The sequence below is a fragment of the Phascolarctos cinereus genome, unplaced genomic scaffold (assembly GCF_003287225.1).
Source record: "Phascolarctos cinereus isolate Bilbo 61053 unplaced genomic scaffold, phaCin_HiC Scaffold_5;HRSCAF=322, whole genome shotgun sequence".
NCBI lineage: Eukaryota > Metazoa > Chordata > Mammalia > Diprotodontia > Phascolarctidae > Phascolarctos > Phascolarctos cinereus.
In genome coordinates, this window is record NW_027555958.1 from 151,813,745 (window position 1) to 151,837,077 (window position 23,333).

General features: G+C 38.5%; 1 protein-coding gene across 1 annotated transcript in view; it reads right to left on the reverse strand.

Annotated features, from left to right (window-relative positions):
- LOC110222916 (uncharacterized) overlaps positions 1-23,333 on the reverse strand; it is a 195,358-nt gene that overhangs the window by 167,866 nt on the left and 4,159 nt on the right. Inside the window, 7 exon segments of the mRNA XM_078155582.1 lie at positions 5,599-5,760; positions 6,030-6,131; positions 7,161-7,312; positions 8,103-8,279; positions 14,698-14,866; positions 21,674-21,868; positions 22,679-22,778. Coding sequence (XP_078011708.1) covers positions 5,599-5,760; positions 6,030-6,131; positions 7,161-7,312; positions 8,103-8,279; positions 14,698-14,866; positions 21,674-21,868; positions 22,679-22,778 — 1,057 coding nt within the window.

Here is a 23,333-nt window from a genome sequence, read left to right on the forward strand (position 1 = left end):
GTAAGGGCTATTATCATTCCCATTTTACAGATGAGAAAACTAAGAAAACAAGAGATTAAGTGACTTGTCCAGAGCCACATAGTTAGTAGACATCTGAGGTCAAATTTGAATTTGGGGCTTCCTGACTCCAAGCCCACTGCTGTTATCTGCTGCACCATTTAACTATCCCCTTGGGAATGAAAGATGAGCAGAGAGCTGAGATTCCAATTATATACACATTGTTTAGAGACAGTATTTCCCTGACATGTTAAATTGGGCATTACAGGACTGAATATCTTCAGGAACCACTAGTTCAGGTCACTTTAACAAGACAGCTACTTTGGACAAAATCAAGGAAGTAGTGCCCAAGCAAGTATGCACTCATTTTTTAAATGTGAAATTTTAGCATCCCAAGCATAATAGGCAAAGAACATTTTTACTCACAGAATATTATATGAGATGAGAATGTATACTTAATAGTAAGATGAAGTTTAAAAAATTACCATTATTAGACTAATCTCAATCAAAAAGATTGGTCTAATCACCAAACCCCAAAATGGGTGAAAAATGAACACTGCCCAGATTGTGACATTTGGTTAGAGAGGCAGCCTGTATTCTGTGAATCTTGGACTATACAGGCAGTGATGGTCTGGGTCCAGAACTGAGTAGATAAGGTTGGGCTGGACCATATTGAGGATATGTCTTTTAATAATCCTCACATGCTTGTTGCCATAAAAGGTTTTTCTTTACTATCAGTATTCTCTCCATGCTGCCATTTGGCTAGGAATCAAGAGATACAACAATCTTGGAAGAATGAAAAATTCAGATGTCCCAAAGGAACAGGTTGGTATATAAGCCAGCTCAAGCGTATTACCAGTGCATGCAAGAATTGATGTAAAAACAGCACTGAGGACTTACAGCAAGGCATGACAGATAACAGAGGGGGACCTCCGGTTCCTTGGAGGGATTCTTTATGGAGCATGGCAAAAAAACCACACAGGATGATTTGTATTGGTGGAGAAACGTGTGCTGATGAAATCACCCATCCACTGCATCTATCCATCAACCAAACAATCAGCAAACACTTATTAATCACTTCACTATGTGCCAGGCTGGGCCCTAGGAATACAAACACAAAAATGATATAACCCTTTACTTCTAAGAATTTGTGTGAATGATATAAAGAGAAAAATAAAACAATCCCTAACCTCGGGAAGCTTACCTTCCAAGAAGTATCAAAATAGAGTCTTTATTAGGATATTTACCCAGCCCCTGATTTCTTAGCATGCTAACTTTTTTAGAGCCAGTATAGTTGCTTTTTTTGCTTGGTTTAACAAAATAGATGAGAACCAGAGGATTAGAAGGAACCTTGAAAATTTATTTAGCTCACTCCCTTGTCATCAGCTAAAGAAAAAAGGAGAAGTTGCTCATATGCAAATACAGATCCAGCTAGCTGATCCCAATAGGTTCTCAATTAATGCTTCTTGACTAGCTAACAAGGCAAATTTTCCCTTCCAGGGCAGTTAGGTTGACCCAGTGGATAGACTGCTGGGTCTGGAGTCTTGAGTTCAAATCAGTTCTTAGATGCTTACTAGCTAAATGACCCTGGCCAAGAGATTTCACCTCTGATTGCCTCAGTTTCCTCAACTGTAAAATGGGGATAATAATAGTATTGTTGTGAAATGATGATATTTGTAAAGCACTTAGCACAGAGTGTCTGCAGGCAGGAGCTTAATAAATGTTTGCTCTCTTCCTTCAGATCAGTGTTAACCAGATACATATTGTGACTTGACAACTTCAGAAGTGTTTCTTTTGACATCTCTGAGGGATATATGTCAGTATGCAGTTGTTAAAAAAAACCAACTATATGCAGTTGTGAAAATTCATTCAGTACTTTACAAACCAACAACAGAGCACTTGGTGATAAGATTCACACCCCTGGAGCTCCTTATAGTGGCTAACATTGACCTTGATCTCCATGCCAACGGCCACATGCGGAGCTGTTTTTAGAAGTCAGGGAGTAGGAAGAAGGCCCTGCTACATGACACAGTGGCCCCAGTGAACTGACACACTGAAGTTCCTATGAAACAGTATATGTAGGAAGGTAGTTATTGTTGTTTAAGTACAACAGAAAACAATTTGGAAGTTATGCAGCTGCTCCTAAGCATTTCCTCTCCTCAAATAACGGAAGCCCAAGTTAAGGGCTGGACACTTTCCCCTCTTTCAAGACTTGAGGAGCTTCTGAGATGTGAAGATGCTGATTTACCCCTCAGGACCCTGAAGTGGAAGGGTTCCTAAGACTCCTTAAGGCCTTCTTACTGTAAAATGTTTTATGTATCCAGTACCCAGAGCTGTGCTTTCTCCTTGGCCAGTTCCAAGAACAACATCTGTGAGTCAGTGAAGGGCCAGAGGAAGTGGTTTTCTTACTTTTTCAACATTTGGGCAGTTTTATACAACCCACACCTTTGCCAAAGGTCTCCATATTTCCTTTTGCTACAGGCAAACGTTGTTACCTCTACAAATGCAGGAAAGCAGCAGCAAATATAAAGAGAAAATAATGACTAACTCCCTTTTCCCCTCCGTGGGCATGACCAGTGGAGAGCTGGCAAAAGGAGAAGGAACCCTTTCCGAGCTCACTCACTACTGCTCGGATTTCCTCCTTCCACTGTAGTTACTGCTCTCTATTCCCAGCATTTCCTGCTTTCGATGAAATTCAAATTGTCTAGGTCAGAAGTTCTTAACCTGGGCCCCCTGAATGTATTTTTAAAAGTATTTTGATAACTGCATTTAATATGGCTAGTTTTCTTCTTAATCCTATGTATTTTATTTAATGCATTTAAAAACATTATTCTGAGAAGGGATATATGTTACCAGATTGTAAATAAATCCATCTCACACACATACACACTCACATAGGTTAAGAAGCTGTGATCTATCTGAAATGCTTTTTTCTATTTACTTTGCGTCCATTTTGTATAGAGGGAGCCAAACCTTTGTGTAGAGAGAGCTGATCTCAAGAGAAAGAAAAACCTGAGTGTGGATCCTTCCTCTGATACATGCATACTGGCTGTGTGACCCTGGGCAAGTCCCTTAACCTTTCAGCGTTCTTAGGCAGATAACTAAGACAATAAGCTACAGGGAAGGTGCTTTGGTAGAGGGAGTTTCCTTGTCCACAGGTTCCCTTTATCAGTGAAATCACAGGTCCAGGTTCTTTCCCGTATATTTTGTACAAAGGCATGTGAGTAGATAATAGGACCATTGTTAACAGCTTTCCTAAGTGCAAGCTTTTCCTAAATCAATATTCTTTTTGTGCTATTCCATTCTGGGCCCAGTTCACTGTCCTTCTACAGTGTCTGTCTAAGATATATAAATATATAAACATATATATATATATATATATATATTTATATATATATATATATATACACACACATACATATATATATATAAAATACATACATATATAAAAATACATACATATATGTATGTGTATGTGTGTGTGTGTGTGTGTGTGTGTGTGTGTGTGTGTGTGTGTATGCTGAAGGCTTAACTCAGATATATAGAGAGGAAGCTAGGTAGCACAGTGAATAAAGTCCTGGGCCTGGAGTCAGGATGACCTGAGTTCAAATGTAGCCTCAGATACTAGCTGTGTGACCCTGGGAAAGTTTCTTAATCTCTGTTTGCCTCAGTTTCCTCAACTATAAAATGAGGATAATAATGGTACCTATCACCTCTGAGGCTTGTTACAAAGACCAAATGAAATAATATTTGTAAGCACTTAGCACAATGCCTGGTACACAATGGGCATTTCATAAATGTTTATTTCCTGTCTTCCTTCTTTTTTTACTTTTCTTCCTTCCTTTGGCCTCCTTTGGCCAAAGCATTTAACCCTTCAGTGCCCCAGGCAACTCTCTAAGACCACAAGTTAGAAAGGCATCATTCTGCATTGCTGAAGAAAATTTGTCACTGGGAATCTGTACTCCTGTAAAACCACATATCCAATAAAAATTTTTAAAAATATAGATTGTATATATATATATACAGACACTATATGTATATACAGATATGTATCTAAGTGTATATGGTATATGGTATATGATATATATTATATATGTATATGTTGTTTCCCCAGAATGTAAACTCCTTAAGGGCAAGATCTATTTCATTTTTATATTTGTATGGGGCCTAACAAGGTTACTGGCACATAGTAACTATTAAAAGCTTCTTGATTGATTCAGGACAGAGAAGGATTCCAATAGAGAGATATAAGAAGGTACAAGAGGTGGTTTATGCAAATATATGGAGGCAGGAAAAGATCAGGGAACAATTAGTATCTGTTTGTAGAGGGGAACATGAAGCACGTGAAAGAGAATAATATGAAATATGGCTGGCTAAAGAGTTTACATCATATTTAGAGGCAAAGGGAACTAATGAAGACTGGGAGGGACATGGCCAGACATGTGCTTTAATAGGATTATTTTTGGCAGCTATGTGAAGAATGGACTAGAAAGGAGAGGGATTAAAGGTTGGGGAACCATTTATGAAGATGAGGTGAGATGTAATAAAAGCCTAAACCAGCACAGTGATTATGTAAATAGAAAGGAAGACCAAGATGTGAGAGGTACTGTAGAGATAGAATCAAAAGGATAGGGGGAGGGGAGGGAGAAGAGTTGAAGATGACACCAAGTGTCTAAGTGACAGGAAAGATGGTGGAGAAATAATGGAGTCAGGGCAATTTTAGGAAGAAGGGGATGAGTTTGAGGTTCCATCAGGACATTTAGATGGAGATAACTGGCCACTGGTGGCAATGTAAGACTAGAGCTCAAGAGAGAATAAAGATGACTATACTGCTTTGGAGTCATCTGTATAGAGAGGCTTCGATTCTATCGCTATAGCCACTCTCTATTACAGTGGTTCCAGCTTCATTCCAATCTTCTCAGTCTAATAAGATTGTAGATTTAGAGCTGGAAGAGACCTTACAAGGCATCAAGCCCAACACCTTTATTTTTTACAAATGACACCCAGTAACTTAGCATGGAAGTATCTGAGGCAGGATTTGAACATAGGTCTCCTTGACTCCTACTCCAGAGCCCTATTTGCTACACCATACTGTAGCTTCAGTATGTTTGCTACCCACTGGAGTTATTGGTGTTGTTCATTCATTCAGTCATGTCCGACTCTTCATGACCCCATGGACCACAGCACCACCCACTGGCATTACCACGCCCTGTCTAACTGCTATTACTCAACAGCTGCTCTAACTCCAAGATTTAAAACTTGGCACTTCCCTCTGACCACAATTTATTTTTCTTCTGCCTCTCTTTTACTGGCACATAATCTATGTTCCCTTTAATTAGCATCTGTCTTTTAAAAGATAGGTCCTTTCTTCCCAAATAGAGCTTAAATCCCTTGAGGGCAAGAGTCTCTTTGTATCCACTGACATCTGATGGAGTTAGTGCTGAACAAATAAGTGTTTCTTGTTTTGGATGATGTAGCTAGCTCTTTTAGGAAGGGCCACTCAAAAAGTTTTCAAAGTAAAATGCTAACGTTGCATATTTCCTACATATGCAACCCCATGTGCTTGCTGAAAGGTGTGCCCGTTACTTCTAGCTGTAATACCTGGCGAAGGTTGATGTTGCTATAAATTTCCTCCCAGATTCGATCATAGGTGCACTGATCCATACCCTGGGGATTCACAAAGGAATGAAGTGGTGAAGCTGGCTCCACGGCTGCTGATGCATGAGCCTGCAGTGCCTCCATCACTCGCAGTGGGTTGGAAACCTCAATGGGAACAAAGAAGAGGACAAATGGTCGGGAGAAGCATCACACTTTTTCTCAATAGCATGATGTGGTGTTACTTCAAGCTATTTTAATAAGATTTGTTCTACTATCAGACTACACTTACTCCCTGCAAGACCAAATTTGTCATCATCATTAGAGATGTCCTTCTTATAAGTCATCGTACTCACATTTAAGTAATAAAGTTAAGATCTCTTGGACATGACTCCAGCAAGATAGACTGAGAGTATTTAAAAAAGAACAAGCCTCACCTTCAAAAACTTTGTGTACAGTTGCATCAATGCATCGATTCTGTTTCGTTCTTTTAGTTTGGTCAAAAGCTTCTGCTGCCAAGGATCACGTTCTGGCTTAATCTATGTGACAATTTCATCATCACCATCATCGTCACTATCATCATCATCATCATCATCATCATGATGTAACAAAATTCTCAAGTATTATTCCCCCAAACAGTCAAGTTCCAGACTATAATGAAATGCATGATTGAAGGTAGAGGCTGGGATGAGGAATTTTTGTCAGAGAACTAAGATACTGTGACAGTGGGAACAGTATAATAAGTTCATAGACACACAGACAGACACCACAGCAGTAGCAGCTGCATTGGCAGCTGGTGCTGACCATTGGGGCATACCTCTTACAAATGCAGAAGCTCAGTTTGAGACACAATACTGCAACATCTTTAGTTATGAAGGATATTAAATACATCATAATCAAGTATATGCATGAGCAGAAAATGTGATCTGAAGATTTAGGAAAAGTTTCCCTGCTCCAAAATATCTCTTTGAAATTCTACCACTGGAAAGCAATCCCTCTCAATTCTATTTGAAAAAATTACTTATTCTTCCAAAACGTAAACAGCCCTGGAAAATTCATACTAGTCTAGCTGACAGTGACACATAAGGTTAGTTTGACTGCTAGGTTTGTGTTAATATACACTGACACATATGTATATGTGATATGCTAAGAGATACATGGATTGGTGCAGACACATGCACATCATGAGTCAAAAATACATGCATGTTGGGTTCAAATCCCAATTCTGATGCTTACTACCCGTGTGACTTTGGGAAAATCACTTAACTTCTCTGAGACTTAGTCTCCTTATCTTTAAAATGAGGAGATTGAACTAGATGGTCCCTGAAGTCCCTTCCAGCAACAGATTTATAAGCCTAGGAGCCCAAGATGGAAAACTAAATGCTTACCTAGAATCTGTGTTGGATTCTCCCTGCATCTTGCAGGACTCTGCTCCAGGAGCGGGGATAGAGACCTGTTAGCTCTGAAAACTGCTTAGTAGCATGACATCCTGGAAATTTATCTGTCAGTTGCCCTACCACAACCCACAATAAAGAGACAAAAGACCAGAAGCAGGTAGCTATCTTTACCTTTGTGAAGGGAATCCAGTTGGCTGTCTTTTTAAAAGCCATGCTGGGTTTTAATAAATTCCGGTTTTCAACTTTAGCCACCTTGACATCATAGGCTGGAAGTATTTTCCATCTCTGTTGTTCACAGAATATGCTCTGAAACTTCTGAACAACTTAAAATGGACAGGGAAAGGGAGGTGAGAGTCCCAGAGGAAGTGTCAGAAATTTGGTGATTGAAAAAGTGACCATTGGTTTACCAGGTTCTCGGACAATAGCAAACATTGTATTCTAAAATGCCTTTGAGCTGAGGCGATTGATTTTCTAGGTAACACCATCATGTCATCTGCAGATGATATTTTGACCTCTTTTTTTCTAAAGTTAATCTTGTTCGTATATTTCCCCTGTCTCATTACAGTTGATAGAATTTCCTCATACTATACCAAGTAAAAGTAGTGAGAGCAGGAATCCTTAAAAATCCTAAATGGAGACTCAGAGGGAATGATGAACAATGTTATGATATTTTATGCATGAAAATCATTTAAATTTAAATAGCAGCTAAATAAATTTTGTTGTTTGCACTGATGTTTAATGTTTTTAATTAACTATATATATTTTTTCCCCTGTATAATGGAGTGATAAAGGAAATCCCTAATTTATAGAGCTGGAGGACCTCCCAAGGAGCTAGACATGTGCTCTGGACCCTTCCAAAGAGACATACATCTTGCTGGGATGGCACAGGAAATTTCTGACTGGTTCCCACTGACTAGGGCTGTGCTGAAGATGATTGGGAGTGACAGTGTCAGTGGGGAAAGGCTCCTTGTTGGAGGAATCTCCCCTTCTGTGGTCTATAAGGACTATGGAAACAGCTCTCTCTCTCTCTTTGGACCCCTCTGTGGGGGGGACTCTCTTGGAGCACTTTCTCTTCCTTGGACTCCAGTCTTGCTTCCACACTTCTCTTTTAGATACAGAGTTTTTCCAGTACCAGGGAAAAGAGCTCCATCTCATCAGCAGAATTCTTTAGATCCTCTATGTTGTAGCAGATGTTGAAATGAGGCAGAAGGAGTCCTAGCTGAGGCTTCAGTTCTACGGCTTCTGTTTTATGGTGGGGCAGAATAGTGGTAGCTTCTTTTCTGACTGACCCTGAAAAAGAAACCAAAAATCAAATATACTAAAAAGCAACAAGCACATGTCTAGGAGGGGAAATGAAGAAGTTGGTAGAAACAGTGGGAAGAAGCTTCTCCTCCACATCTGTGTAGTGGTGAGGTGGAAAGAACACTAGACTTGGAATCAGGAAGCATGGGTTCAAAACTTGCCTCTGACAATTATTAGTTGCATGATCCTAGGTGAGTCTGAACCTCTCTAAGCCTCAGTTTTTTTCATACGTAAAATGAAGATCATAAGAAGTACTTGCCTCACAAGGCTATTGCAAGGAAAGTGTTTTGCAAATGTAGGTTATTGTTGTTACTTATATTTATTTATTTCGATTAGATAAAGAAGCCATTCTCTGCCTCAATTCTTATTAAGCCTCAATCACTGAAGGAGTGTTGCCTCAGACAAACTGAGACCTGGAAAAGACCTTAGCTTGAAAAGGCCAAAGTCTCCCACTGCATCCAGGGCCATCTCCAGTCATTCTGATCCATATGTCCCCACTGGACCCAGATAGCTCCGAAAGAGAAAGTGAGGCTGGTAACTTTGCACAGCCCTCCCTCACTTAAATCCAATTCACTTGCATATCAAAGCATCACCTCCCTGATGTCATGGTCCTCTTCAAAAATGAAGGACAAGCAACAACAACAAATTACTTACAATAACAATAATATTCTTATCTACTATTCATTTTGACTGTTGGGAAACAGAACAAAAGCTCTTCCCATTGAATTTTCTAGATCTGAGATATTTTTCTTGCCTGAATTTGGAAGAAAAGCCTCCCAAACAAAACTGCTTTTACATATTTTTATCTACATTGCAAGAATTTGGTTAGACCATGTTCAGACAGAGGGCTGTGTATTCATCCATTCATCCAATATTTATTTAGAGCCCAGGATTATGCAACAAGGGGGATTCAAAGGTTATTATTAATTAATAATACCACAATCAATCACTATTCATATTAACAACATTTAATAATAATAATAATAATAATAATGTCACAAATATGGATCCTTTGTTCCTTCTATTTCTTCCTCCTAGGAGCCAGATTTCTGGTTCCAGAGCCTAGGGCAGTGTCAAGTCTCCAGATAACAGAGGCCAAATGGGAACTGGGGGAGGGCAGGATTCAGGGAGTCAGGCTACTTATTACAAAAAGGACCTCAGAGATGCTAAGTAGTCTTCATATCACAACATGTTATGTTCTAGAAATTGCTTCAAGTTGAAAGTATGATCTGATTATCCCACAGAAACAAAGCTATAAAAGAGGATTATATTTCTGATAAGGAACTGATGATCTCAGCCTTTTTAGGGAACACCCATGTTTTAATTGTCTTCAGGTGATATTCACAATGTACTAGAAAGAACGCTGACTGGAAACCTGGGTTTAAGATGTGACTCTAATATTCTGTGACTATGGGCAAGTCACTTAAATTCTCTGAGTCAATTTTTTCATCCATCAAATGGGGATAATAATACTTGCACCAACTCACAGGATTATTCTGAGGAAAGTACTTTATAACCAGTAAAGCGCCCTATAATTAGGGGCATGCTGATTGTTAAATTGTTAGCTTGCCGATTGTTAAATTTTCAGCATGAGCACTTACACCTTGGAAACTGTTTTGTTGATGGAAAAAACATTAATAATGTAGATTAACCTTAAAAGTGTGTGATGTAGGGGCAGCTAGGTGGCACAGTGGATAGAGCACCGGCTCTGGAGTCAGGAGGACCTGAGTTCAAATCCAGCCTTAGACATATAACACTCACTAGCTGTGTGACTCTGGGCAAGTCACTTAAGCCCAATTGCCCTACACACCAAAAAAAAAAAAGTGTGTGATGTATACTCCCCCTCCCCAGACCTTGTTGTAAACATTTACCAGCACATTCCTGATTATAACTGAGTTATTATTATAATATGCTAAGATACTATAGTATTTAGCAGAAAGCTTCCCAAAGTACATATAAATCAATTTTAAAAGAACAATACAAAAGCAAATAAAATCAAATCATATTTCATAACAAAATGACAGTCCTACTTCTAACCCATATGGCTCACGTAACCCCAGACTAGGTACTCAACCTCATAGTATTCTAGGCAGCTCTAAGGCTATAAGTTGCAGAGAAGGCTTTGGACTGTATTGTCAAAGAGCGCTACCTCATTTGAGAATTTCTGACATCAATGAAAGTATGAGTTTAGTCCATATCCCTGTCCTTAACTCTATCCCTAACAGTTGCAGAGGAGTCTGAAGAATAACATAGTTCTTAGACCATCTGCAAACATTAGTTTAACTCTTCAGTGTCTTTATAGAGGTTATCTCTGACCGATGATTTGATATACTACTGGAGGACATCTATATTGTCATTCTTAATATAAGTGAAACCAGAAAACATAAAGAGGCTACAGCTAAAATGGAAGGGTAGCTCTCAGGTACTCTTCAGAGAAGCAAATGGTGAAGCTGGTTCCATTAGGTGACAAAAGGCAACAAAAAGGGTGATTTTATGGACAGCTGGCCCTCTCAGCTTGTGGTTCTCATAATACTAAACAAAGAAATCACCAGGAAGGTAAGTGCAATTTATACAAAGGATGAAGACAATTTTATGATGATTTTATGATTTTATGATGAACCTTATTTCAATGTGAGAGTGGGTCCATGGAGAACAGTGGAAACTATGCTGAAAAATAGAGACATAAAAAGAGGCCAATCTGGAGACTTCCTACCAATCTCCCACTCCTCTGTATTCCCGAGATGAAAAAAAAGACATGGCCAATTCTCACAAAGAGTTTAAAGAGATATGAAAGTAGGGTTTATGGGTCAGTAAGTTACTGATTTCTTCTGGTTACTTTTTTGGACAAAAGTACTATATGAGATCTTTTCCATTCTTTTGAATCTTCTCCTTGAGATACAGAAATTGACACTTGAGAGCCTTTGAAACTGTGTTACCCCTTATACAGATTTTTTTGAGAAGACAGTCAGAAAGCAATGATCATGAAAAACATTATAAAATTACATTATAAAATGAAATTGATTATATCTTAAGTCAGGGAGCAAATGGTTATGGATGTGGCCGTCATTTTAGAACTAATTGTCTATGGGCAGACAGGTCACCCATTGGTTAGGGCAAATAACAAATGAGGAAAGCATAAAGGTAAGAAGATAGGACTGATATTGTTTGTCTTCTCAGTGAGTGGGGGAGAAGCAGGAGGCAGGAAGAGAATTTGGAACTCAAAATTTAAATAAATGAATGTTAGAAAATAAAATAATGCATCTAGAATAAAAAAAAAGATAACACTGTGCGACTGTAGTAGCTCTCATCCAATCTCTTTAAATATACAGATTCTAAGAAACGCGAAGAGAACAAACATAAAACCATTGACTCTATCATTATTTCTTAGAGAATATTAACCAGAGCAAAATAGTCAACACATGGATGCTAAAAGAAATTAGAAACTATTATCATCTTGCAAATAGTTGATTTTATCAAGTGGAAGGAAATGACAGCCAGGCTGGAATGCTATAATCTGCATCATCTAACAAAATAGTGACAAGCAGATAAGGAAAAAATAAGCTTATAGAGAACTCATTTTCAGACCTAGCTAAGTCAGTTTTTACCCAAAGCATTTGAAGATGAAGTCAAAAGGAAAGGAAACATCTATGAAATGGAACAAAACTGCCGGCATTTACATAGTGATCAACAGTGATAATATTGGAATCACCACATTTGGATTCTGCCAATTGATATGCTATAGGAAAAATAAGCAATGGCACTTAAAAAGGTAAAATCAGGGATTGTGACTGGACCTGACCAAGTACATGGAAAAGGAATCTGTTACAGATGGTATAATTTCAAAGACACCCAAGGATCAATTTCCACAATATCTCAGAGAGAAGAAGATTCCAAAAGAATGGAAAAGATCATTGATAGTATTTTAATTTAGTTTTTAAAAAGTAACCAAGATTAAATCAGTAATCACCAATCCATAAGGCTACTTTCATATATATCTAAAAATTTTATACAAATAGTCTTTGTACCCATCAAGGGAGATATTGATGAAAACCTGAGAGAGGAACAGGTAAGTTTTTGTAGACCATTTTCTTTTTGTTTGTTTGTTTGTTTGTTTTTTGTTTTTTTGGCTAGGCAATGGGGTTAAGTGACTTGCCCAAGGTCACACAGCTAGTTAAGTGTTATGTGTCTGAGGCCACATTTGAACTCAGGTTGTCCTGAATCCAGGGCTGGTGCTCTACCCACTGCGCCATCTAGCTGCCCCCGACCATTTTCTATAACATGCCAAATCAATTAGAGTTATACAATTGATTAAGAGGTCTAGAGAATGCAAGATTCCACTGCTACTATTGTGTATTTTTTAAAAATAGTACTGGATGCATTAACACAATATATAGCACTGAAGGCTCTCATTAAACAAAGTGTAGTCCATAAATATGAAAAGAAAACATAGAAATTTAGGGCAGGTATGGCTACAGAGACAGCTTTGTTCCATGATGTACTCAGTATTAACATCAAACTAGGGAGATTTATCAAAAATCAATTAACCAACACACATTTATTAAGTGTCTCTTATGTGTCCGGCACTGTTCTAGGTGCTACAAAGTGATACAAAAATAAAAGGAAGACAGTCCCTGCCCTCAGAGTTTATATTTTACTGGAGAAATAGAATCCGATAACAGATATGTAAAAACAGTATACTTACAAAGTAAATGTGCAGTGTTTGGGAGGTGGTACTAACAACTTGGGGAATCAGGAAAGGCCTTTTAAAGGAGATGACATTTGAACTGAGGCTTAAAGGGAATCAGAGGTTCCAAGAGGTAGAGGTAAGAAGCAAGGGCATTTCATGCATGGGGGGGGGGAGAATGAGTTTGTGCAAAACTACAGAGAAAAGAGATGGGAAACCATGTATAGGGCACTTAAGCTTGTCTTAGCTATGAAAGGGGTCCTCCATGCAGTACAAACAAAAGAAGGATTTACTATCAACAGGGAAGTTGTCTAAATTCCCAGTGGCTTTATAGTAATTGCATAGAGTCCTAGAGAAATATAATGCCTTCCTCATCAAAATTTACAGCAATGCTAAAGAGACTGGTCTAAATACTCACATTGGAAAAACATATCTTGCCCAAATTATGACATGCAGAATGGCAGTCTGTAGAATTTTTTCATTAATATATTCATCAATCTTGGATGGATGTTATGCATTGACTATAGAGTCGAACTTAGAACTGATTAGGAGAAGGAGTTTGGGCTGGATCATATTCATTAGATTGTAAGCTCCTTGAAGGCAGGGACTCTCTCACTCTTTTTTTTTTTTGGTTTTGTTTTGCTTTATTTTTTGGAGAGGCAATTGGGGTTAAGTGACTTGTCTAGAGTCACACAGCTAGTAAGTGTTATGTGTCTGTGGCTGTATTTGAACTCAGGTCCCCCTGACTCTAGGGCTGGTGCTCTATCCACTGTGCCACCTAGTTGCCCCAGGGCAGGGACTCTTTTTTGCCTCATCCTGTATCCCAAGCACTTGGCACAGTGCTTGGAACATAGTAGGCATTTAAAAATGTTTCTTGACTGACCAATATTTGTAAAATTGGACACTGCTTTCAACAATCCCAACCTGCTTTGTTCCCACAAAAACCTATCTTCTTATTATTATTGTTTTCTTGGTGTAACACTGGTGGACATAGGGTATCTCTTTGAGGGGAGGATAAAGGTGACCAATGAGAGTCAATTCCACCCTTTTCTCTACTGGCGTTGTTTCCTGAGATGTAATCAGTCACACCAAGTTAAAATAATTAGCCTATTTTAGGCTTGGGGACAATGTAATGGTCCCTCAGCTCCATGGAATAACCTTCTCTGTTTCTTTAGGGAATTTATAGTAAATGAAAATTTAGAAGCTATTTTAGAAATGATTCTGAGAATCAGAAAAAAGATATCAATTTTCTCTAATCACTTTTCATAATGTCTCCTATCTTCAGCCCTGATGATCATTTATTGTTGGTGAATGAGAATGTCTGACTGTATATTTCACACATCAGGGAAGAGGAATGGGATAAACATTTATATAGTGCATGCCACATACTAGGTACTGTGTTAAATGCTTTTACAAATATTATCTTACTTCTTATATTTTCCTAGTAAACTTTGATATTTTAAATCAGAACTATGAACATTAATCTAATTTGTAAAATTGCTTATGATTCTCATGCTGCACATTAGTTGCTGGGGCATCCTAATTAGCCCATTAAGCTACTATAATTCTAATATAATTGAAATGTAACTTGACAGTATGTAGGACAGATTCAACCTTGAACTACCAAAGCAATCCTCATATTTACAATGACAAACTTTTACATACATACATACACACATCTCTCCTCCATTTTCAAAGATGAAAGGTGGAGTAATTTTTCACCTGAAGTGCTGGTTTCTGAAGAAGCTGGATAGCCAGAATTCTGGTTGTCAGCAGACAGAGACTCAGGGGCTACATGTCTAGTGTACACATCTCCATTTTCTTGACCCACCTCAGGGTGTTCCTGTACAGCCACTTCCAACCTATCAGATCTGGGCAGGTACAGTAACACCTGCGGACAAAAAAGCAAACTGAGGAAGAAAACATTAGAAAGCTCCATGTCAGGCTTAGAGATGTGACTTTATTTTACACACACACACACACACACACACACACACACACACACACACAGAGATAATGCACCTTTGTTTATAAAAATACACATACATATGTGTGTATATACACACACAAGCATATGTACACATGATACAGGAGGATGTGAATGAAAAAAGAACTTCAGTAGCCAGGCCAAAGATGAAGAATTCTCTTGTTCTTTAGCCTGCTTTTCTCTCGTCATTCATGAATGCTTAATGAACAAATGTAGTATTAAGCTAAAGCTATGCTTTATAACTTCACAAGCTTCCAAATGGTCATTGGAATGAAATTTCATTTATTATTTCTTCCCAGTTTTTGTTAGTTCTGATGCTAATAGTTTTTGTGGATTTATTTTGTATCCTGCTACATTAGTTTCTTTATTGATTCTATGGGGGTATTTAAGTATATCATCATGTCATGGTCTAATAGGGATAACTTTACTTCTCCTTTGCTGATATTTATACTTTGCATTTTGTTCTCTTGTCTTATTGTTAAGCTAGCAATCTTAGACTGTACCAAATAATAGTGAGGAGAGACAGCATTCTTGTTTCATCCCCTGCTTATAATGGCAAGGATTCTAGTGTTTTCTCTGCTGCCAATAATGCTAGCTCCTAGTTCTTTTAGATAAATGCTTTTAATCACAGTAAACAAAAGCCCTTTCATGCCTATGCCTTCTAGGCATTTATGTTAAAAATGAGTGCAGCGTTTTGTCAAAGGCTTTTTATGCATCTAATGCCTGTAGGCATCTCAGATTCAGCAGATCCAGAATAACTCATCTTTCCACCAAGCCCTCCCCTATTCCTAATTTCCCATTATTATTAAGGGGCACCATCACCTTCCCAGTCACTCCGGCTTGAAACTTCAGAGTCACCCTCAGCTCCTGTCTCACACTCACCCACAATCCCAATCCATTTTCAACTCTTGTTTCTATCTTCATTTGTTGTTGTTCAGTCGTTTCACTCTAGTCTGATTCTTTGTGACCCCATTTGAAGTTTTCTTGGCAAAGATACTGGAGCAGTTTACCATTTCCTTTTCTGACTCATTTTACAGATGAAGAAACTGATGCAAACAGGGTTAAGTGACTTGCCCAGGGTCACTCAGCTAATAAGTGTTTGAGGCCAGGTTTAAACTCAGGAAGATGAATTTTCCTGTCTCCAAGCCTAGCATTCTATCCACTGAGCCACCTAGAATAGCATATACATCTAATATACATCTTTTTTTTCTCCACACATACAACTATCTATCATACTACCTACCCACCTATATGATTTTTAGACACTGATCTATTTGAAGTTCCTTACATAAGACACTTATTCTCAGCTCCCAACTCACTATCTCCCGCTCCCAATCATTCCTGGAATGGGCTCCTTCCTAACCTCCATCTCCTGGCTTTGCTAGCTTCCTTTAAGACTCAATCTAAATCCTATTTTCAGCAGAAGGCCTTCGCTGGTCCCTCTTAGTGCCAGTTTCTTCCTTTTGAGATTACCTGCCATTGTGTATGTACATAGTCACCTGCATGTTGTCTCCCCTATTAGAATGTGAGCTCCTTGAGGGCACAGACCGTGTTTTTCATTTTTTTTATTTTTGTATCCCTGATAAGGATGGGATTTGGACCCCAAAAAGAAAAAACCCAGGACTTTCCCACATGGCCAAATTTCTGGCATTCACCTGAGTCTATAATCCTATCAAATGGCCTTTCATTATCTCCTATACCCAATCCACCTCCAGTTGGCCCTGGCCACTTCCCACCCTTAATCCTATCTAGACTCCACTCTTCTTTGGCCCCGTGGTCCAGGTCCCAGGCTTTCTGTTCACCCCAGCTTACTGGCCACTCCCATCCAGATACTCAGACCCCTCCTCCAGTCACCCCAAACTGCTTGGCCATGTATATAAGGTCCATCTTGTCTCCATTAAGGTGTTCAAATTCTTAAAATCTAGCCACTGTTCAGATTCTTGTAATCTAGCCAATAGCTCACTAATGTTCAGACTCCTTAAGAGTCTGGTCAATATGGCAGATGCTGTAATAAACCTTGTCTTTGGCTGAAAGAAGGCTTGGGTTGAATTCATTCAGGCAGGACCTGTGTGTTGTGATTTTGGGGTCCAGCACCCCAAAACCCCTAAACCTCAACATCCTTACCCCGGTCACAATGTAAGTGTCTAATAAATGTTTGGTCATTAATCAATGTGAGTTTTGCTATTTTTTTGTTTTGTTCATATGATTAATTATACTAATTGTTTTCCTAGTGTTGAACTATCCTTGTATCCTTGGTATGAATCCAACTTAATCATAATGATTTATTCCTGGATATATCTCTGTAGTCTCCTTACAATAATTTTATTTAAAATTTTATTACCAATAAGTATTAAAGCAAAATGAAATTGGTCTATAGTTTTTCCTTTCTTTTGTCTCCCCATGGTTTTGATATCAGGACCATATCTAGTTCATACATGGAGTTTGGCAGACTGCCTTCTTTATTCTTGAGAAGATTTATACCATAGGTATTAATTGCTTTTTAAATGAATTAAAGAAATGTATTAAAGAACTCATTTGTAAAACCACTTGGCCTAGGTTGGTTTGTTTTGTTTTGTTTTGGCCGTTCATTTATAGCTTACTTGAATTCTCTTTTAGAGTTGAGATTGTTCAGTATTTCTAGTTCTTGTTTTATTAATTTGGGTATTTTTGTAGGTACTCTTCCACTTTCTTTGAATTCTCAGTTTTGCTGACATAGAATTCTTTAACATAGTTTCTTGTAACTCTTATTTCCCTTCTGTATGCTGTGAACTTATCTTGTTCATTTTTTTTCCCTGGTAATTTGAATTTCCTTTCTCCTTTTCTTGACCAGGCTAGGTAATCGTTTATCCATTTTGTTAGTCATATTTAAAAAAAACCCAGATCTTAGTTTTATCAGTTGTACCGTCTTTTTTTTTAAGTCTTTTTTAATCCTTGCTTTCATTTTAACAAAACTGTTGTTTTTATGATTTATTCTTTGTTCTATTCATTATTCAGCATTTTCTTAGTCTCTAAGTAGGTCTGTATTTTTTTTTGCCTATATTCCTTTTATTAATTGCTATTTTATTGTACTATGGTCTTTAAAAGATGTATTTATCATGATTTTTTTTATATTTGTTAATAACTCATTCTGTAGCATATGATCAGTTTTTATAAAGTTACCTTGTCATGCTGAGAAATACATAAATCTTTTAATACATCTTTTTAATTCAGAAGATACTCAGGTCAGTCAAATCTAATTTTTCTGCCAATCTAGTCAACTCAATATTTTCTTTTTTGTCATATTTTTGTTGGATTTATTTCATTCTCAGAAAGGAATATTAAAGTCTCTTACTATTATTATGTTACTATTGATACATTTTTGTAATTCTAGTTTTTTGAACTTAGGTGATAGACCAACTATATATTTAATATATATATACACATATACACTAAAGCTCAGAGGCTAAGTCCCTTGCCCAAGGTCACATAGCTAGTTAGTAGCACAGATGAAGATAGAACTTGTCCCTCTTAAATCTCAGTCTGATGTTCTGCAAGTACTGCTTCCTCTACCTCCCTACTCCTCTACCCTTCCTATGGTTGTCTAGGATAAATGCTATCAGTTAATCAACTGATTATAATATAATTATATAATATAACATATATTATTATATGAAAATCATAGCATAATTATATAATACAATCAATTAATTATAAGCTAAGAAATTTTGATATTAAAGTAGTTCAAGAAAGGCTCACAGAATCATAGATTTAAAAACAGAAGGAACCTTAAAGGTCATTTAGCTGAAATGTCCCATTTTACAGATGAGAAATCAAGCCCAGGGAAGACAAGGGTCTTGCCCAGGGTCATAGAGGTAATAAATAGCAGAGCCAAGATTCAAACCTAGGTTCCCAAATCTAGAGCTCTTTCCATTGACTAGAGAAAATTAATTCAACATATATTTATGGAGTCTCTTCTACCTCTAAGGTATAATGCTATAAGCCAGTTAGTTTATGTCTAGCTTATGGTAGCTAAAAGAAGATATTCAGAGGAGTTGTGAATTGCAGAGTAGAGAGAAATGAGAGCTCAGGGCAGATAGCCTCAGTTTTTCAATAAAGTATGGAAGGGTCTTCACTGAGAGAAAATGGAAAGAAGGTGGTGCAGGGAGCTGAAGGAAAGAAAAGGGTTATAATAGCTGCTGTAAGGAGTATGACAGTCTGATAAGAAAGGGAGGTTTTCTGTGCAGCCGGGAGGGCCCAACTTAGAATGGATATCATCACTTTGTAGTGGACCCAATTACCATAGTTGGGTTGTATAACTTCCTCCAGCAGTATTCAGTAGCATGAAGGCAGAGAAGGCAAATGGTAACAGTAAGCCAAGTACAAGTTTGGGAAGGTACTAGGAATAAAAGGAAAAGAGAGTAAGGTATTCAAAGGGCAGAGAAATGTGAATTGATGAATTGGTCAGTCAGTCAACTAGCATTAATTAAGCATCTACTATGTGTGTGTGTGTGTGTGTGTGTGTGTGTTCTTTGTTCTCAAAGAGCACCACGACATCAGGGAGATGATGACATGACTTGCAATTGACTGATTTAAGTGAGAGAGGGCTATGCAAAGTCACCAGCCTCACTACAGCTCCAGTGGCCTGATATAGTTTAGGACAACTAGAGATGGCCCAGGATAAAGTGGGAGACCTTGGCCCTTTTAAGCTAAGGTCTTTTCAGGCAATGCCCATTCAGTGAATAGGCCTCTTTAAGAAGTGAGTCAAGGGATCGCCCCTTTAATAATAACAATAATAATAAATAATCAAACTGAGAGGGGAAGACCCTCGGGGCTGCTGGCCAAAAGAGAAACAGTTTCTATTTACATTCACTCTGAGCCAGGAGGGCCCAAAAAATAACCATTAAGTGTGGCTTGGGCAAGGACCTATTGTTGTCTAATCCATGAGATCCGGAGTGAATTGGGTTGAAGAGGTGGACAGCTAGATAGAGCAGTGGAAAGAATGGATATAGCACCAGGCCCGAAGTCAGGAAGACTCATCTTGAGTTCAAATCTGGCCTCAGAAAATGTATGACTCCGGGCACTTAACCCTGTTTGCCTCAATTTCCTCTTTGTAAAATGAGTTAGAGAAGGAAATGGTCAACCACTCCAGTATCTCAAATGGGGTCACAACGAATTGGACATGAATGAAACGACTGAATAACAAATGTAGAGGTTTAGCTCTGAGAATACAAAGAAAGAAAGAAAGAAAAAGCCAGATCTCTAAGTCTCTAGGAGCTCACAGTCTAACTGACTACTTGATGAAGACTATGGAAACTGAGAAGTTGGGCTAACATAGCCCTGAAGGACTCAGAGAAAAGGGAGTAGTGGAGAGATTAGATCTCCCAGTAAACACTAAGAATAAATTTAGGAGGCATGAGGCAGAAGGTTAGGGGGTTAAGATCAAAGATGGGAATTTCAGCATTTAGGATCATGGAAGTAGGATGATGGGTGCTGGTAATAGGCTGATATAGTATAGTATCTCTCATATGTGTAACTTGGATTTTAAGACTGAGGCATTTTGAGTTTCTGCTTAGGTGTGATTTTTCTAATCGGTGGAAAGAATGATAACAATGCTGAGTGCCTACATGAAGAGCTTTGGCAAAGGAAGACATTTTTCATTCTTGCTTTGAGAAACAGGCATATATGCACAAATGATCCCATACTCAGAGAGAGTGACAGACAGACAGACAGACAGACAGGCAGGCAGAAAGAGAGACAGAGATTTTCAGAAGGTGCAGACATGTAGAGGAGCTAGCACCTCAGTATCTCCCTGATTTCCAGTTTGACTCCATAGAGACTTCAGGAGATGAGGACCTCTCTCTTAGTTGAACTGAGATATTTCACTCTCATCTAAAGAGCTCATTCATTCTTGTGTAATTTTCTGGTCTTGTCTAATATAGCTTGCACATACACATATTTGAGGAGCCCAGAAAGGGAAAAAAAAGATGGTTGGAATTGCTAGAGTGACAAAAGACAGTGAGAATTAGTCTTGAAAGGTTTCATGGAGGAGGTGAGAGACATGGTATTCATTGTCACCTTCCTGAAAAGGATGAATGGAGCAGAGAAACACTGTCAAACCAAACCCAAGGGAGACAGAAGTTCATAGGTGTATTACAGTCACACCCTGCCTCGAACTTGTATTTCTAGAGAATGATTTCACATTACCCTCTCTCATGTACTCTTATGTTCTAGCCAAACTTATCTACTTGTTCCTTGTACACAACCTATCAATTCCCACCTCTATCCCTCTGAATGGCTCCTCCCTCTTGGAATCCCTTTTTTCTCTGAGCTTAAGAGCCACTTCCCACAAGAGGTGACTCCCAGTTGTTACTGCCCTGCCCTCGAAATTATTTAATCTAGAAACTGTATTTACTTATCTCTGTACAACTTGTTTCCACAAGTAAAGTAAGCTTCTTGAGGGCAGGGACCGTTTCCTTTCTGTCTTTTGTATTCCCAGTGCCTAGCACATAGAAGGAGTTTAAGAAATGTTTGTTGATTTGCATAAATGGGTATTTCAGGGGCAGCTAGGTAGTACAGTGGATAGAGCACTGGCCCTGGCATCAGGAAAATCAGAGTGCAAATCGCCTCTAACACTTGATGCTTACCAGCTGTGTGACCTGGGGCAAGTCACTTAACCCCAACTGCCTCACAAAAAATAAAGTGAATGGGTATTTTAGTCACTTCTTCTCTTACCCTCAGGTAGCTGTGAATGTCTCTAAGTGAATGTAGGTGACATACTAGCCACTTGGTATAGATAACCAGATCTTCCTGTGTTACCAGGTGCCCAGGACTGTTCTTTCCAGTGAGTAAGTTTTCTCTGGCAACAGCCAGCCTCTCAGCTCTCTGAACAGCATCATTGTACTCCTGCATAATGTGCCCAACCTGCTCCTGTTTAAAAGAAAGAAAGAGACAGAACTGGACTTCCCACTCTAATCTATAATTATCTCTGCAATTTCACTCCATCAACATTTACTAACTGCACACAAAGAAAGGCAACAACTCTCATTTATATAGTACTTTAAGGTTCACAGAGGGATTTCCTCCCAACTGTCCTGTGAGTCAGGTATCATGTGTTTTTGTAGGTGAGAAAACCGGTTCAGGGAAGTTAACTTGTCCAAGGTCACACTGCTAGTGTCAGCAATAGCCTTTGAACCCCAGCTTTTCTTAAGTTCAGTATTCTCCCTATCATACCATCTTTGTGTCAGTGGTTAATAAGAGGTTCTTTTTTCCAAAGGTTCTTCCATATTTCATAAGAACCTGGGAAAGAGGGAAAGGTCACATTCTTAAGATCTGGGCGGGGTGGGGTGGGGAAGAGAACTCTAGGAAAGAGTTAATTTTGGGGGTTTCATTCTTCAACTATTGGCTTTGATAGCAGAAATCTGCTGTTTAGCTTACTTTAGCACTGAATGAATTGTGCTCAGCTGAACAGACAAACAGTTTTCTGCAAAGAAAAAGCATTTCTCAGCTTGTTTCATGGGCAACAAATCCAACTCAGAGATGCATTTTTAAAAAGTAAATAGGCAATCTTGGGACACCAAGATTTGCTGCCACATCAACCAACTGTAGGCTCATCTATAAATTTCTAGTCCTGACTTTGAAATCTGACAATCTTCTTTTGGATTTACCATTTGGATTTTAAAGAGAACCTTACATCCCATAGAATGGCACATAGGCTCATCTGATCCTGAAGCTTCCTACCTGGTAAAGAGGATAAAGTTGTTCCATGATGCTGCTATGCTGGCAGAACCTCTTCCATCTAAGCATGTGTAAGTATTTGCTCTGGACCAACTGGGTAATTCTCTCTTTAAACAACCACATATTAACATTGACCAGCAGCCTATGTTCATGTTACGAAGATGGATCAGAAGCCTGAAAGCAATGAAAGCAGGTGGAACCATCTTAGTAACTCCAGTGCCAAGTACAGTGTCTGGCATACAGTAGGTGATTAATAAATACTTGTTGATTACATAATGATTGATCAGTTCTGAAAACCATAACAATGATAGCTAATGTTTATATAGTGCTTACTATGTGCCAGGCACCGTGTAAAAATTTTGAAATTGTTATCTCGTTTGACCCTCATAACAACCTGGGAAGGTAGATGCTATTATCGTCCTTATTTTACAGATAAGAGAATTGAGGAAGATGGAGGTTAAAGGACTTACCCAGAGTCACACACCTAAGTAAGTACTGGAGGTTGGATTTGAACTCAGGTCTTCCTGACTCCAGGCCCAGTGCTCTATCCATTGGGCCACCTAGTTTTGTACAATGTGAAGATCATACCATCTTAGATTTTGAGCTGGAGGAGATGTTAGAGACTATTTAGTCCAGCTCCTTCAATTTATAGACAAGG